Here is an 18,744-nt window from a genome sequence, read left to right on the forward strand (position 1 = left end):
TTGCAAACATTCTTCTTAACTGTTTAGTCAGCGCTGTGCGTGCTTCATGCTACTGAGTGCTTGTTCGGTTCTGTTTCCTGGAGTATAAAGGAGTTGTATGTAATCTTTCATAGCAAGTGCACATTTTGTCAGAACGATCCTTTGTGGTAAAATGAAGCCTATCCATACTATAGCCATTCTTGTTTGCTTACAGAAGAGGCTAAGACACAAGCCCCAAACAGCTGTATTTTCTTTTCCTGCATGTTCCTGTCAATGGCAGGTGGGAGAACAGACATCCAATATATTATCCTGAGGACTGTTGTGATAAATGGCTCAGCTGTGTGCTCATGCCATTTGCGTTGCCTATATTCTTCATTGGTAACTTTTTTTTTTTTTTTCTAAAAGGAGGGATGGAGAAAGCCCTGAGTTCAGTGCTGGGTCTGTTAAGCTGCAATCATTTGCTCAGTGAGACAGACAGAATGCATTTTCTTTTTGTTTTAAAATAAAATGGTAGCTGGTTTTGCCTAGTGACACAGTAAAAATGAACACAGGGCTTCTGGGTATCGGGCCAATTTCATCATATTGCTGTCACATTTTATTTCCTTGAGTGTGTGCTTTTAGTTTATCCCCCTCAAAAGTCTTGGGAGTCAGAGACTTTTCATCTCTGGGCTTAATGAGTAAAACTCTATGTACACCTCTTTGGCAACCTTTCATTTGCCTCTAATAAGGATTAGTTCAGCCAAAAAGCAGTCAGAAGGTTTTTGTTTAAAAAAATGTTTTAAATCCGGAAGTGATCTTCCCAAGGCAGAAGTAAGCAGGAGAGGTAGGGAGGCGAGGTGCTGACAGAGACTGCAGAGGGGCCGGCGGGGTTGCATAGGCCCATGAGACCCAGGATGACCCTGTCCTCTCTATCAGTCTGTGATTTGGATAATCTGTGGAGAGACAGATGTGGAGACAGGCTTCTGGAGCTCCTCTCAGTGTTGAGCCTTCCTCCAGTCTAGGTTTAGAGGAGAGGCGATCTGAGGGGATTGTATGCTAGGATTGTGGACCCCTGGTGACTTTCTGCAGGAGAGGGGGTGTGATGCTGCCAGACAGAGATGACTGCACTATGTGCCTCAAAGAGTGAGTCTGCCGTGACTCAGACCCACCCTGTGTTCACACAGTCTGCAGGCTCCACCTTCCAGGCAGCTGTAGCTGGGTATACACTGCTGCCTGTACTTCGCTGGAAGGGCCTGCAACCTGCTAGAAGGGCCTTCCCTAACTCAGCCAGCTTCTAGACTTGCAGGTCATCACATGGGCTCCATTTCATGATATCTCAGGGTGGTTTCATTGAGAATGCATGTTTTGTTTGTATTGATTTCAGAGAGAAGAAGGGAGAGGGAGAGAGATAAAAACAATGATCAGAGAGAATCATTGATCAGCTCCCTCCTGCACACCCCTTACTGGGGATTGAGCCTGCAACCTGGGCACGTGCCCTGTGCAGCAATCGAGCCATGACCTCCTGGTTCATGGGTCCACACTCAACCACTGAGCAACAGTGCATGCTTTCAGACTATTCTAACTTAAAAAATACTTCATCTTCCTTAAAAATGAGGGGAGGGGCTTCTTTAATGGTCATGGTTGCTTAATGTTTTAAGAAAGAAAGAGGAAAGTTGTCACTCCTGACATTTTGATGACCATTCCTTCCCAGCTCCTCCTGTGTTTTCTTCTCTTTCTCCTTCCTACTTCTCCCCTCCCCTTCCTCTGTCCTTTGCCTCCTTCTCCTTCTTGTCATTTTTTGGCTGCTTATTTTTGGAATAATTGCAAACTTAATGAAAAGTTCCAGAAATTATCAGGGTGCAAAGTTTGAGAAATATCTTTAGGTTTTCTACCTTATTAAGTAAGTTGGTTAGGTCTTCTATACATTTACTTCTTTCCTATCCTTGAGTGGGGAGTGGCATGCTAGAGTGTCCTTTGTTAATGTGCCTGATCTATGTCTCTTTGCACCTCCTGTAGTTTGTGCTTTGTAGTGATTGTTGCTGTGCTTTTTGGTACACAGATATTCATAACTTTTTCATGAAAAATTGTGGCTTGGAACATTGAAATATGTCCTTTTTCATCTTGTCTAATGATTTTTTTTTTTTGCCTTGTAAGGATTAAACAGAAGCACATTTGAGTACACTTGGAAAAATGAGAATTTGTCTAAGTTGGTCTGATAGTAGAAATGTGCAGGCCCTGCTCTCCCTCAATACTGATATTTTGCTGGTTGAAAGGAAGAGAAGGAAGGTCATTTTAAAATTAATTAAAACTTCTGGATCCAAAAAACAGGTGCAGTTTTATTCTTTTGGATCCTTGCCCCTAAACAGTCTTTTGGTAGGTGCATAATTCTTTAGTGTGTCAAAAGTCCTACGGTGTTTAATGAATGAGTTCTGAAGCATCACTAATTAATGGAAAGTTTAAAAATGTAGTCAACAAATACCTTCTTTTTTTTTAACGCTGCAAAATGTTTTTCTAAATAGGGCATATGAAGATAATTGCAGTTCATGTCTTTTTTCAACTTGAAGCTCTTTCAGTTCTTACACCTCCACTTTTTCTTGACCTTCCCACTTTGTAAGAAACACAAAGAATTCTAAATTCAGTTCATGATGCATAATATTTTATATTCTTTCATATCTTCTTGCTTGTTAGCTCCAACCCTATAATTACCTAATGTGAACAGATTTACGGGTATGGCTAAAATAGCCGGGTTCCTTCTAAATGACTGAATGAGGTGTATTGTACCTTCTAGAGACTATAAAAATGGCATTTCCCCATTAACAATAGACTCAGCTTCTAAGATATTTGTTTTGCTGCATTCACAGTTTGTCCTTTCTGTGTTTACTGATTATTAGAATCATATGATTGGAATCATTAATCTAAGACAGTCTGTATCTAAGTATTTCAATTGTAACTTCAAATTCCCAAGAAAACTATGCTTGTTTATATACCATTTGGATGGAAGGACTAGATATTGTTATGCGGTTGCGGGGAGGGAATAGGAGAAGAAGGAAAAGATAGAATGAATGAACTTAAGAGTGTAAAAAGGTAATTTCTAGTACCTGGGTTAAGATTTCATTTTAATTAGAATCAGTCCATATCTTATAAATATTTGTGCATAACCAAGGAAAACTTATAAATTATGGTTCTCAGAATTAAACGTCTGCTTCTTATTTTGATTCCAAAAAGAACATCTGAGATGTGAATGAATAATATTTTGCTATTTTGAGAACCTGTGAAAATGTGACTTTTATTCTGTGCCTAAGATTTCTTTCTGAATACTTGCTGTTAGAAGTCAAGTGCTTCACACTTTAAAACCTTAAACGGGCTTTTCCCAAGCCCTAGAAAATTCTTTTGGCATCCACATTTCTATGTTCTGAGATGCTGAACTATGAACTGGATAGGGTTACTCTACATATTATGATGATGACTTTAGTTAATTCAGACATTTTTATAAAGGGCAAGCTAGTATTCGGTTTTAAATATGTATGCTTGTTTTTAAACTTTCCAAGTTGTGCTTATAACATCATTTATCCATGGCTCAAATTGCACACTCTAGAGATCCTCAGCCTACAGATTTCTGGATATAATATGAGTCTTTACAATCTGGTAGTTTAGATTCAACTTCAGACTTAACCTTACCATCCTTAAAAACGAAGTCTGTGTATTTCATCTCCTAGGTATCTCTTTATCCTATCTTTCTATCCCTCCCCATGACCACTGCTCTTAAAATTTTGATCCCAGGCTGTGGCTGCATCTGAAAGGCCTGTCTGCTTGCAATCTGTCATCAGCTCCAACCTCCAGTTTTATGTTCTGCTAAAATATAATTTATCATGTCAGTTTCCTCAGTTGGATAGGCTTTTTTAGCAACTTGACTATAAAATGTAACTGGTAGCATGCTTAAGTAACATTGAAAGTTCATAAATACATTTTGATTTTTAATATTTCCTATCAAAACTTTTAAAGTATAAATGCCCTTCAGGCCCCTTTGAAAGTCTGTCTGATTTGGATACCAATAATTATTGAGTACTCATTATTTTACATGCATTATTACATCAAGTCCTTTAATTAATTCTGTGAAGAACATGCTTACTAAAGTTATCTTATGGATGAAGAAACCAAAGCTCTGCAGTATCAGATGATTCACCCCAGGTTACAGCTAAAACATAAGTGGTGAGCACAGGATTTGAACCCAGATATGTCTAACTCTATGCCCATTCTCTTAACCATCACATTACAAATGTGATGCCTTCTTTAACAGGACTTTTCAAGTACAATTTTGAATTTATACAACTATTTTGCTTAAACTTGACAGAAAATAGAGGGCCTAGAATTTTATCAGTTTGTTTCCTTTTATGTAAAAAAGGGTCTGTAACAACAGTATTAAGTACCATTCCTGTGTATATTATAAAAATTCTTTACCAAACATTACTTGAGTATAAGACCATTAATCAGCTACTAAGTACCTAAAAATATGGTCCTCTCCCTGGTGACTAGTTTACTACCAGGCGAGTGTGTAGGACTGGGGAGACCTGACTTAGAGTGTGAATCTCATGAACCCTCAGAACATAAGATGAGGAGGCTAAGTTCCGTGAGTGGGCTTTTCATCTGGGTCCTGGAAGAGTTCATATGTCATCTAGTTTGTAGGGATTAAAGTGGAAATGAAGCTCTCAGGATTGCTCCAGGAATTCTCAAGAATGCCACAGATCTTTGCAGCTCTTCCTATGAGAAGGTGGAGCCTCCTTTTCTACCCCTTGAGTCTGTCCTGGTCTTGTGACTTGTCTCAGTGCTTACGCTGAGTCCTCCCCTCTTCCCTTAAGTGCTGATGTTCTGTGGTTAGGGTGGGGCAGCTTGGCCTGCTTTTCTCAGTGCTCTTTTGTTTACCTAAGGCCCTGACATCTACTTGCAGAAAGCTTCACCTGCATTTTCCCAGCCATACTTGTTCTAGTCGTCTCTCATCCACCATTATTTTTAATAGTTGTGCTATATGTAATCATTGTCAGAGCATGTAGACATGCACACTATACTTTTAACTTTACTTAGTCTTAGTTCTACAAGTAAGTATTAGTTATTGCTACCACTAGGCTTTGTGTCAATGTCCCTTTAGGTATTTTGATTATCTGAAACATTTTCACTAATAAATTCCTGAGGAAATATCTATGGGAACAATAATGAGTTCTTTTATGTTGGTGATAATAGTTTGTGTCCTGTATACTTGAAAGTCAGTTTTGCTGGATATGAAATTCTTGATTCACATTTCTTTCCTAGAGTATCTTAAATAGATCACTCCTACTTCACTCAAATCAATAGGCATATTTTAGATCTTTGCTTTACTACCATCATCTCTGTTGTATCTTCTTCTCTTTACCCTTGTTGTCACTGCCTTCACTCCTGATGAGGTGGTTGTGGAGATAAGGTGAAATTATATGCATATAATCTGTGAAATACCATATTATGTTTCACAGTGAGGTAGGTAGCCTTCCACCAGTGCTCCCTTTTCCACTCTTCACCCTGTCATTATTTCTGTTCTCAAAGTACTAGATAGGTCATGACTCTCTTTACTCAAAAACTTTTAGTGGTTTCTTTTTAAAACAGGATTAAGCAGAATCTGTTGCAGGGCATTCAAAGTTCTCACTATTGAGTCCCACCTTTCCCCTCTAGACTTGGCTCTATCTCTATGTCCTGTAGGTTTCTAGGATAGTGGACTAATGTTGTTCATCACGCCCTGGGAAGATCGGGCTTGTACTATTTGTCGGTCACAAATACTGCCCTTCCCCTTGAGGCTCAACTAATGATTAAACTCAAACATGACCTTATTTGTGAGTTCTTTCCCGAATCTCCTCAAGTCCAAAACAGTTTATGTTTGTGGGCTTTGCCTATCCTGGTCCTATAGGACTCTCCCTCCCCCCTGTTTTGTAAAACTTTCTGGCATGTCTCTTTTACTTAGAAAATTAAAGACTCTTAAGAGCAGGGTTTTTATTTCTTGCATGCCTCTATCCCCACACAGCACACAGCACGTGTTCCAGTTTAAGGTTAGCATTAGGACACTGGACGCATGAATTAAATGGGGTGAATAGGGCAGCCATCATTTCTCCCATATGTGAAAGTAATAAGACTTTGTTATACGAATATTATTATAGGCATCAACCCCAAATCCTTTCTAGGAAAAGAAAATAGAAGAGTTTCAAGATGTAACTGTTTTTCAATTTAGTCTTTTTCTTGGATTTTTAAATAATATGCTATAACTTTCTTGATTTGGGCACATTAGTGTTAAGAACAAATTAAGAACTAATTTGTTCTTAACACTAATAGTGCCAAATTTAGGATTACCAGCCTGTGTATTACCATATTATTTAACTTCTTAAAGGTGGTTATCATCATCCCATACGAGTAAGGATACTCTATTTTTTTACAACTATTTAATAAGAGGTATTTGGCTCATTCTTTGTGTGTTTAAATAAAAATCTATAAGCTTAACCAGTAAGTTTTTTTTTTTAGTAAATAAGAATTATTTTACCTATCTAAAAGTGTCTATAAGTTTGCATTCAATATAATTTTTCAACAGAATGGCTTTGGACTTCACTCATTGAGGATTGGCAGGCATCAATTCTAAATATTTTAAAAGATTCTATTCTAATAAACCTATATAGTTTTAAAATTTTAATACTCATCAGCTTATTTCTGTTATTTTCCTTGAAAATATTACTTTATGACACTTGCTGTTTGTAAATACTCAAAGTTGTTAAAATTGTATAATTTAAAAACTCATACTGTTGTTTATTTATAAATGAATATATTTTACGCATATGTGTTGATAATACACTTTATGAGCCTCCTGCTATAATCAATTAAAGTGAAGGGATGCCTAATAAATGAAATGGATTAAGTTCATCCTAGAGAAGAATCATCAAATAGTGCTATCACCATATCCCACACACACTCACTAAGTAACCTTCAAATGCTATATTTTTTAGGGATTTGTTGGCTATATTAGAAAGCTGTATCCACTGATGAATAACTGAGATAATTTGTATTCATTTATTTTATCCATGTCATTAACTCACCAAATAATGTGTTCCATATTTTAAAATATACTCTGGCTGTAAAACCAACACCTCAGGAGACCATAATCTCCAAGCATACCATGATCTGTATTACTCCTCTAATCAAGTTGTAACGCTGTCTCTATTTTGTCTTTACATTTTTCAGTTTCCTACTCTATGAATGTTTCACATTTGCTTCTATTTTGCAGTTCTGTGTTTTCTGTGGTTTAGAAGTTAAATACTTCATCAGACTTAATGCAAAGAACTGAGAAACTATAAATAGACCAGACAACAACTTTCTTGTTGAGTGTGAGCTTTTCTACTAATTTTAAGGCTTTGAGGGAAGGTTCGTTTTCTCAAGCTCTAGAATGTTTATAGCTACTACTTACATTAAGTGGGAGCTGACCTAAAAACTAGCATCAGATATTCTGCATTCATCAAGATGAACAGGAGTTCCCAGCCCTGGAAGTGTGCAAAATCTTTGTAATGGAGAGATGGGTACTTCTCTACTGGATATTCCGTGCATAATTTCATATCTCCACAACCTGTGGCTTCTTACAGATCACTCACTGTAAATGTGCATACTATTTCTTGAATAACTGTGAATTGAATGACTATTAGGTGATAGAGATAAATGGATAAGCACATTTTGAAATGGCTGATTAATTTCCAAGTAATATATTGTGTATGAAAATGGAAATTCTATGTTATAAAACAATTAGTATTTCTTACTATGTAATGCCTGTTTTAGGGGGAGTATAGGGGATAAGTTTTACTTTGATTGAGTCAGTTAACTTTTCTGTTACTTTTCAACCTTATAATGGGATTTGGAATTGAGGTCCTAGATTTTAAAGTTCGTGTGTGTGTGTGTGTGTGTGTGTGTGTGTACAATGAGACATTGACAAAATATTATCTTGAAAATATAATTTGATGATTTTGAGTTGACTCACTATGGAATTATAGATGTAGAGAAACTTTAAGTGTTATTCTTTGTCTATCCAGTTCCCTTTGGAGTCAAAGGAACAGATGATGATTCAGGTTCAGTAACCTGATGTAAGCCACACTTAATGGCAGAGCCTCAATTCTACCTCTAATCTTGCATTTTCCAGTTTTTTTTCTCCCCGTCTTTCCTTTTCTAATGTGTATTTTTTCTTTAATAAATATTTGTTGAGCTCTTGAACTGTTCTCGGCATTGAGGTTAATGGCAGTGGTCAAAATATAGAGAAAATTCCCTGCCCTCATGTGTTTATAGTCTAGTTAATTCTGTTCACTCCACATCATAGGCTTTTTATTTCTCCAAGATACTAAAAGCATAAATTATTCAAATTTAAAACTTTTGATAGAAATATGGTAAGGATTTTCATTTCATCAGTGAGGTAAAATAAAATATGTAACAGACTTTTGAATGCTTTCATAATTAAAAATAGAAAGGGGAAATTTATGTATTGAGTATATTTTACCTATTGATGATGTACTTATCATCAATGAATATTTATTTATTATTTCATAGGTTTATGTACATATTTTATTAATTTAGTTTTATTTAAAAGTGTAAGGAAAAACATCTGTGAAAACAGTTTGCTATTTTTAAATTAAGTGTATTTATTAAGGGACATTTTGGAAAACATAAAGTAGAAAGAAAACAATAACATCATTTGAAGCTGATTGCTATAATTATTTAAATACATTCTCTTTTTGTCTTTTATCCCTTTTGATTTTTTTAAAAAATATATTTTATTGATTTTTTACAGAGAGGAAAGGAGAGAGATAGTCAGAAACATCGATGAGAGAGAAACATCAATCAGCCGCCTCCTGCACATCCCCCACTGGGGATGTGCCCGCAACCCAGGTACATGCCCTTGACTGGAATCGAACCTGGGACTTTTCAGTCCGCAGGCCGACGCTCTATCCACTGAGCCAAACCGGTTTCGGCAATCCCTTTTGATTTTTAACACAATGTGTCAATTGACAAATTAATAGCAATATAATATACTATATAGAACAACATAGAATAATAAAATACAATATACTTTGGTTTTTATCAAGATTATTTTTCTTTAAGAAAATAAGAGGTAGACAATTCATTTAGTCTTGGAGTTTCACTTTCATTTTTATGTACTTTATGATAGCTTTACCATAATCATATTTTTCTTTTTTAAAAATTTATCATTAGAAGATAAGCATTTTTTTGCATTTATTTCAAAAACTAGTTTTAATTCTGTATGAATTGATGATAGGTAGATAGACAAGTTTCCATTGTTATTGGACATTTATTTATTTACTTATGCCAATCTGGGATTGTGCTTAATAACACTACAATGAATATTACATGTATTGGTTCTCATTCTTTTGATTGATTCCCAGAGGTGAAATTAGCAATAAGTCAAAGGCATTGATTATTTTTATGGTTACTATACATAAAAATCAAATAGTTGAAAACCAATGAGCACTTATAAATGGGTGAGAGGTTGTATTATGAGTGATCATTTGAGAACTGGTCACAGAAATGAAACATAAAGAAATATAATCCTTTTCTATCTGTTCAAAGACTTCCAGTTCCCCATATAGAAAGAGTAACAATGATGATAGAGGAAAAGAAATAAGAGGTAGATCAAAGCAGCCCTTTTAAAGACCTGTTATTTTCATAGTACCATGGACTCCGATAATATAACACTTGTTGATCTCTTCTATTAAACAACAATACATATAAATTATAAGACTAAGTAAAATCTACCCATTATCCCATAATGCAGAGAGAACCTATCATTTTAATGCATTTGCTTTGTGCATATGCATGTTTCTGGCATATGGGATAAATGTATAAAATGTGGTCATACTATGTGTATGACTTACTATCCTGCTTTTATTATTTTACATAATGTGAACACTTCTCTGTTGCTTTTTTTTTCCAATTTATTTAGTGGCTGCATAATATTCCATAATTTATTTATTCATTTATATTTGTCCTATTTCTACCTTTTTTGGGTATAGTAAATATTAATTCAGTGAACAGTTTTTAAGTAAATTGGTAGTTCTAATAATGTAATTAGAATAAATACATATAATTAGAATTATTAATTGAAAGAGAATGCCATTTCTGAAATTTATCTGTGTAAGTGGAGGTAAATTTTTATACCTAAAGTCTCCTTTAGGTTATCACGATGCTCTGTAGCCTTTCACACATTATTTGGGTCTCAGATCTATGATTATTCTTTTTTGGACAAATTTATGGCTATCAGATGGTAGTTGAGTTGTCAGTTTCACTAACTAAAAGAAATTTTTGAGGTTTCAGAAACAAGTGAAATTACTCAATATTAAATAAATATCCATTATGTTTATTTTGTGCTGACCATATGATTACATGGTGATTTTAATCACCTCCTCAATAATAACTGAGAATGCTTTAGTGCCTTGTAATTCTCTAAGGATGTCCAAACTGCGTGTGTGGGCAAGTAATCTATAATCTCTCTCTCTCTCTCTCTCTCTCTCTCTCTCTCTCTCTCTCTCTCTCTCTCACACACACACACACACACACACACACACTTCTATGGTTACATGTTATTTTTTCTTGCTGGTTGTCTGGCTGGTCTGACTTTGATCTTCAGGATGAGAACAGATATTTGCAGAGAGTAAGTCTTTGGCAGACTACCTGTAAGAAGATTTTCCCACCTGCCTATGCCAGGGGCTTTTACTGACTGCCTCAACAGGAAGGGCAACTAAGTACTCTTGATTTGGGATGGTGAATTGTTGACTTGAGGTCACCAATTGGAATGAACGCTGACGTGTATAGTAGACTTGTATGTGATTGCTAGAATTTAAAAAAAAACATCCACATTTGACTACAGTAGGGGATTCTTCATGGAACTGTTCATGGCATAATACATCTGGGTCTCCACGTTTACCCAACTCAGTTCCTTAGGCTCTGTAATTGTGTATGTGCGCTCTTGGGCTGCACCCTGAAGACTTGTATAAGTTTGACTTGGTGGAGAGAGAAGAGCATCCTTGGAGACTAAGTTGTGGTAAGTTTTAGTCTGCCTGGAGCACAAAGCTTAGTTGCTGAATAATCTATGTTTAATATATGTTGAATCAGTTCCAGATTTATAAAGGTTGTAACAGTAGATCTTGTATATTGTATTTTACTGTCATCTGTACCCGAAGGGACAGAAGGGATGAAACTAAAAAAAAATGTCCCTTGCTCCTTTTGGTCAGAATGGGATAAGTCAAGGTGGCAGAAGATAATGAAACTTTGTTAAAATGAGGTTTTTGGTTTCTCCATCTGATCCAACTTATTCATATCACTTTAGATTTCCATCAAGAACTGAATTCAGGGTGAATGCTTCATATATTCTGTAAAAGTGGTGTAAATTGTTATATGTGTATAGATGGGGTCCCATACTCAGGCTTGAAATTACCCTAGGAGATCAATACCATATATGAAATGGAATAAAAATAGTAGTTAGCATAGTTACTATCCTAACTAGTGTAGATGCTTGAATGCATATCTTATACTATTTTTCAGGGAAAGGCGATGTATTTGGAGACATCTTCTGGAAGGAAACCACCCTCGCTCATGCGTGTGCCAATGTCCGGGCACTGACATACTGTGACCTTCACATCATCAAGCGAGAAGCCTTGCTCAAAGTCCTGGATTTTTACACGGCGTTTGCAAACTCATTCTCAAGGAATCTCACTCTTACTTGCAATCTAAGGAAACGGGTATGTTATCTGGATCCACTTTCCCTTTTATTATCCAGAGGGATACTATGTCATGCTTTATTAGTGGAGGGTTGGAAAGTTATTTGATTTTCAGGAGTACATTCTCAGCAATGTGAAGTGACATCATTTTCTTTCCCCTTATTTATCTTTTGTTTACTTTTTAAGGGGGAAATAGCACCTGAATATATGGATAAAGATTTGAACCATTACAATTTAAGATGCAAAATGAAAAACAGACTTGAGGAAAAGCAAACAAGCTATACTATAATATAATTAGTTAGTTCTCGGAGTTTATAACTGCTAAAATTACTATTAGTGAATCTTTCTCTATTATGTGGATTTTTTAAAGCTGGTAAGTTTAATCAAACTGGTTGTCTTTTATATACTCCTGTTTCATTTTTAAAAATTTTTATTGATGAGTGAGAGAGAGAGAGAGACCGAGCATTCATTGGTTGCTTCTTATATGTGCCATGACTAGAGATTGAACCTGCAAACTTGGCATTATTGGGACAACACTCTAATTAAGGTACCTGGTCAGGGCCTGATTCATTCTAAAACTTCCTTCTGCATTAATTCTTTTTTTAAAAATATATTTTATTGAGTTTTTACAGAGAGGAAGGGAGAAGGATAGAGAGTTAGAAACATTGATGAGAGAGAAACATCGATCAGCTGCCTCCTGCACACCCTCTACTGGGGATGTGCCCGCAACCAAGGTACATGCCCTTGACCGGAATCGAACCCGGGACCCTTGAGTCCACAGGCTGATGCTCTATCCACTGAGCCAAACCGGTCAGGGCATTCTGCATTAATTCTTATTTCCCATTAATTCTTTCCAAGCACACTATCTCTAAAAATAATTATCCACACTGACATGTCCTACAAATAGGTATAAGGATTTTTTTTACTTTGCACTGCTGATGCAAATATAATCTTCATTGCCATTTTATTTTTTTATTGATGGTGTGACACATATTTAATTTGCATAAAGAAATCTCCTAGGTCTGATTTGTAGGTCCTTGGACATTAGATAAGGCTCTTTTATTGCTAAGGATGAAATATGCATTTGGATAACTGCATGAAAGGAATTTCATATAAAATGATTGCCTGTCAACTGTGGTGAAATATTTTGAAATAACAAGCCTTCCCTTCTACCCCATTACACAGAACCTTCCCTGTTGTTAACATGGAGGAAAAAAGTCAATTCAAGAGACAAATTAACTTCTCTACTGTAGGAACAGAGAAATGACAATAAGCAAATCAATGTAATTCCCTACTCCGGGTTCTAAAGGAGAATAAGGCTGCAGCAGCCATATTCATACTAGCTGTGTCACGATATTTTGTTCTGTCCTTGAATAGCATTTTTGGTCTCTATTTTTGTTAGCAAATAGTTATTGAGCATCCACAGCCTGCAAGACAAAATGTAAAGAGCTGTCAGCAGCACAAAGACTAAACACAGAGTCTTTATGTCAAGGAGCCTGCAGTCAGTTGTGATTATTATGTGAAACAAATTTGGGAAACATCTATTTGTGCAAGCAATTGAAAGTTAAGTTAGTGATGAATGTGGAAGAGAGGTACCATATATAAACTAAGGGTTGCTTATGTGTTAGGGAGCTCAGAGTCCCTTTAAGTAGTAAGCAAAATTATGTCTCCTTTGGTGTATGCTCTACCTTCTCCAATGACAGATTCCTTCTCTACAAGGCAGTCTGTTAGATATTTGAAGCTCTTACATTTTAAGTCTTTTACAATCTAAGTTTTGCTCATTTTGGAATCTTTTCACTTACTGCAAGATTATCACAACTCCTATCTATGTTGTTACCGTCCTTGTTACGGTGATCTTATTTGCCACGGTCCTCCTCAAAGCATGTTGTTTACATAGAATCTCATCTGATGTTTATCATATTCCTGTGGGGAAAATAGGGCCATTATTTTCTCTTCAAAACACACAAGGAAGGAAACTCAGCCCCAGAGGGATTAATATCTAATCACTAATTGATATATTTACAATGCATAGACAGATAATTAAGAACTCACCAAGAGAAAATAAAATTTGGTTCTTCAAAATGAATTCATCACAAAGCTCTATTGTCCCTTTTTCTCCTTCATACATCTGAGTATGTGCTTATCACACACTCACACATGTGCACACACACACACGTGTGTACACATACACACAGGTTGTAAGAGTTGAGTACACATACCAGCTTGGTTGCCTCTGATAGAAAGAGAAGCTAGAGACAAAACCAAGTAGTTTTTGTAAGGAGATCCGAGAAAATATACTTCAGTGATTCATGAGAAGAGTTACCATTTTGAGAGCCTATTTTATAGCCAGGTACTTCAACATATTTTACATATAATTACTAACCTTATTAAATGTCAACTACCCACAGACAACAAAACCCTGTATAATCTATTTTATCGATGAGGAAGTAGACACACTCTCAGCAATTTACAGTTTCTCGTTCATTCAATCATTCCCAAATGAGCTACTCATAAAATTTTTTTATTCTTATTGCTATTATTGTAAGGTTTTTTGCAATTAACATTTGTTGTGAATTGTATAATAAAACTCTGTCTTTAGTGTGCTACTGACATCTCATAGCTGTCTTAACCATACTTAAAGGTGTGCTTTGAGTAAATTGGGGGATCCTATTGTGAGAGCCCTGATTTAGAGCCATTATTGGGTACAGTTCTGGCCACATGAGCAGATCCAGTGGCTGAGTGAGAGGCTTGTATGGTGTGCAGTTCTTGGTGGCTGCCACAGGGAGGCATGCCACAGTGCTTTAGCTGCTTGCCTTTATCCCCATTAAGGAAAAATAATATTTTTGTTTTGCAAATATGGCTCTCACTAAACATCCTTAAGCCCCTTTATATAAAACTGGTAATTTCATCCAACAACCAGAGCAGTGGTTGGCAATTTTTCTGTCAAAGACCAGAAAGTCGATGTTTTAGGATCTGAGGGCCATATGGTTTCTGTCTCACTCCTCACTGCTGCCACTGCAGAGTGACAGCAGCTGCCTTAGCTTGGGCAGCCATCACAAAGTACCACAGACTGGGGGCCTTAAACAGCAGGAATTTATTTCTTACAGCTTGACCTATGTAAGTCACCTTTCTCTGGAATGCCAAAACGGTGTTTATTAACTTAAGGACCAACCCTTATGTATGGGTCTGAGAAAGCAAGCAGCACACCCAGTAGGTGATATCTAAATTTTAAAGGATTCTAATCGGACTTTTAAAGCAGTTTTTGCACTTTTGCTCATTCCGCCTAGTGCTTATACAGTGCTGTTTACGATTTGTATACAGGCGTTAGCACAGCAGGTGTGACTGCTGTGCTTTGAAAGACGTGCTTGTGCAGTGGGCCCTTGGCTGGCATCTGGGAACTTGAATTTCAAGAAGGTTCCCAAAACTGATAAGAGTGGCTCACTGTGCCCAACTATTTATTCAAACAGTGTGGTTTATGCTTAGCATTTATTTCTAGGAATCTGGCTTTGGTGTGTGCCAGGCATGTGACCAGCTTCCAGTAACAATACTGGAGACCATGTTCCTAGTGAGCCTCCCTGGTGGCGACTTTCCCACGTGTTGTCAGGACTTGTTGCTGAAGGAATAGAAAGAGGACCTTTGGAGGCTTGTGCTTAGTGGCCCCTGGACTTCACCCACCCACTGTTTCCCTTTGCTAAGTTTGCCTTGTATCCTTATGCTGTAGAAAGTCAAAGCCGTGACTATATGCTAAATTCTGTGAGTCCTCTTACTCTTAGCAAATCATCCAACCTGGGTGTGGTCTTAAGGACCACCAATGCATCATTTATAAAGGTTGATGAGAAATCTGTATTCTAATCAAGTCTGCAGATATTTTGGTAATTTCACCATAATCCTTTCCCCATAAAAGATGCTGACACCTACTGAAAGTATGCTTTGTGAGTATAGAAGAAAGAAGTACTAAAAAGTTGGTGGGTATATTTGTTCACAAGGCTGTCAGCAATATTCCATTTCTTTGAAACCTAAAATAAATGCTACATTAGCACTTCTAAGAGTCCGGGGCCACAAGTGCATTCTAAGTGTCGATGATCAATGTGTCCTGCAATTCACATTAATTCTCGCAGCTAGCTGCGTTCTTCATCGACGCACGAGCCGAGTGATCCACCGCTAAGTACATTAGCACTTCTAACAACATTAAATGTGGCTGGGAATTTTTATTATTTCTAAGTATTTTCTTCACTTTCAAAATAGCCAGAACATATTTTCCTCCAGAAAGACTGTTTAATAGGATGAGTGAAGAGTTTTATTTGTTATTTTCTATACCTCTTCTGGTGAGACACTTTGATAAAGAGTGGCACAGAGAGTATTGGCTGGCTCAGTATATGTTCAGTATACAACCATCACGCTCCTACTGTGTGACTATGGGATTATGGAGGTAAAAGGCCAAGGGCCTGCTCTTCAGGAGCCTGCAATCTAGTGAGTCAGGTGAAAACATCATACTAGAGTCAGATATGAGAGGGCTACCCTCAGGGCACCAAGGGGGCATAGAGGAGATGAGTCTAATTCATCCCAGGAGATAGGCAGGGATTCCAGGAGGTGATGCAATGCTGGAGTTAGAATTTTATTTCAAACAGAGAAATATTCTAGAGCAAGGAAGGATCTTGCCGATTGTCTAGGTCTAATATATTTTCTTTAAAGATGAGAGAACTGAGACCCAGAGAATTGCATGATTTGCTCAAGTTCACTTAGGTAATTAGCAGCAGAGGTGGGGCTGGAATCCAAGTCCTTTTAATCCCATGCTGGCTGTATTCCTGCGGTTCAGCCCAGATTAGAAGCCTTATGTAGAAGATTGTGAGTAAAATGCAATACTGAATTGTGTTCGTTTTTAATAGGGAAGAAGGAAAGTATATGGTATGAGTTTGTATGAGATTCATAGTTTGATCTTAGAGTTTTGCACACTGATTCAGAATAAAAGTAATAGTGGAGCCAAAAAAGAAATCTGTACGTAGTGTTCAGAGCACTTTCAAGAATCCCAGGCTCAGCATGAGCCATTGTATATGGTATGGCCACAGCAGGTATGTCACTTTCATTATGAAAGGTCTTGTTTTAGTAAAAGCATGTAACTTACATATAGTATTGTTCAAGTGATATTACTGAATATGGAAAATCTGGCTTTGCTGATACTACTGTGTTCTGATGTACTCTTTGCTAATAGTTTTAAGAACTATTCTGACTGGTGCACCACCTACTATAAGCATTTATAAAAAGAAATTTTCTCACATTAAACAAAACCCCAATTTTTTATCTTTGTTTTTTGTTATTTTTTGAGGTTAGCACTTTCACATTAGAAATTATGAAAAAAATATTGGCAAATTTACTGCCAAATGTAGCAATTATGAGTACTAAAATTTTGTTAAGTTTTTTAAAGGGGAAGAAAACATAGGAAGGAAGAAAAAAAGAAAAGAACAACAAGTATTTTCATGTAGAGTTGGGAAAATCTGAGACCTGGTTGATAACAGGAAAAGGAATGAGCTGGTGGTGAGAACAATTCTTTGTTAGAAATGAGAATTATGATTACTATATGGCCACTTCCAAAAACTCAAATATTTGATAACTGAAATTTAAAAAATAATAACAAAGATTGAACATGTCAGTATAGGCTAAAATCCTATATAATAAAAGCCTGATATGCTAAGTGTCTGGTTGACCGGCCAGCTGTTCAATCAATAAAAGCATATTATGCTAATAATATGCTAAGGCTGCTCAACCGCTTGCTATGATGTGCACTGACCATCAGGGGGCAGACACTCCAACCAGTAGTTTAGCTTGCTGCTGGGGTCCAGCCAATCAGGACTGAGCAAGATGGGCTGGACATGCCCTGGAGCCCTCCCATGGTCCGTTTCCGACTGGCCAACCTCCCACATCCCTCCCCGGCCCGATAGTGTACTGGTGGGGTCCCTCAGCCTGGCCTATGCCCTCTCGCAATCAGGGACCCCTTGGGGGATGTAGGAGAGCCAGTTTTGGTCTGACCCCACAGACCAGGCTGAAGGGACCCCACTGGTGGACAAATTTGTGCACCGGGCCTCTAGTTGTATAATAAAGCAGGTTTCCCTTTTGAAGACCATATCCATTGTGTTAGTGAGTATAAACCTCTCTTGTGGTCATGGCCTGACCATGATTGGCCATGGTCTTCATTCCATGGTTTCCCTGAATTTGTTGCTGATGTAATCAAAATTTTGTAGTCAAATAGCTCCAGAGAACATGTTTCTAGTACATCTACTGGTGTCATGGAGTGGAGCCCACTGGACATTGATCATAAGTAATGCCAAACTGACACTTGTCCATTAGTTGTGGTCTTTAGGAAAGGCCTCCATTGTTGCCTCAGAGACCCAGCTTGCTTTTGGTTTATACTCATTTTTATTGATCATCTCTTTATCCCTTAGTTCAAGACATAGGCTAATCTGGGATCTTTCAACAATATTAATTTAACCCTAGTATTAGTCTGCTCAGACTTCCATAACAAAATAGCACAGACTGGATGGTTAAACATACATTTATTTTTCTCACAGTCTGGAGGGTAGAAATCCAAAATCAAGGTGCAGACAGGGCTGATACCTGGTGAAGGCTCTTTGTGTTACAGATGATTAATTGCCTTCTCACTGTGAGCTCACATGGCCTTTCCTCTGTGTGTGCACATGGAGAAAGAGAATGAATTTCCTGGTATTTCTTCCTTTAAGGACACTAATCTTATTGGATCATGGCCCTACTCTTTTGACTTTATTTAACCCTAATTTCTTCCTTAAAGGCCCTGTCTCCAAATACACTTACACTGGGGGGCTTAGGGCTTCAACATATGGATTTGGTGGGAGGACAAAAACATTCGGTCAGTAACAACCCCATTTGTTGTTTGTTTTAAAATTTAAAATCAAGCCAGCTGAAATGGGTCTGCTTTATTGGGGATGTACAGTAGCATCAGCATTCAGTATTGATTTTTGTAACTTCTGGGCAATGCATAATT

General features: G+C 37.1%; 1 protein-coding gene across 1 annotated transcript in view; it reads left to right on the plus strand.

The window, feature by feature from the left end:
- KCNH5 (potassium voltage-gated channel subfamily H member 5) overlaps nucleotides 1-18,744 on the plus strand; it is a gene marked incomplete at its 5' end in the record, with an annotated part of 249,833 nt that overhangs the window by 181,765 nt on the left and 49,324 nt on the right. Inside the window, one exon of the mRNA XM_081093539.1 lies at nucleotides 11,557-11,753. Within this exon, the coding sequence (XP_080949665.1) occupies nucleotides 11,557-11,753 (197 nt within the window). The remainder of the gene's footprint in view (nucleotides 1-11,556; nucleotides 11,754-18,744) is intronic.

This window comes from Myotis nattereri (genome assembly GCF_964212035.1).
Source record: "Myotis nattereri genome assembly, chromosome: 1".
NCBI lineage: Eukaryota > Metazoa > Chordata > Mammalia > Chiroptera > Vespertilionidae > Myotis > Myotis nattereri.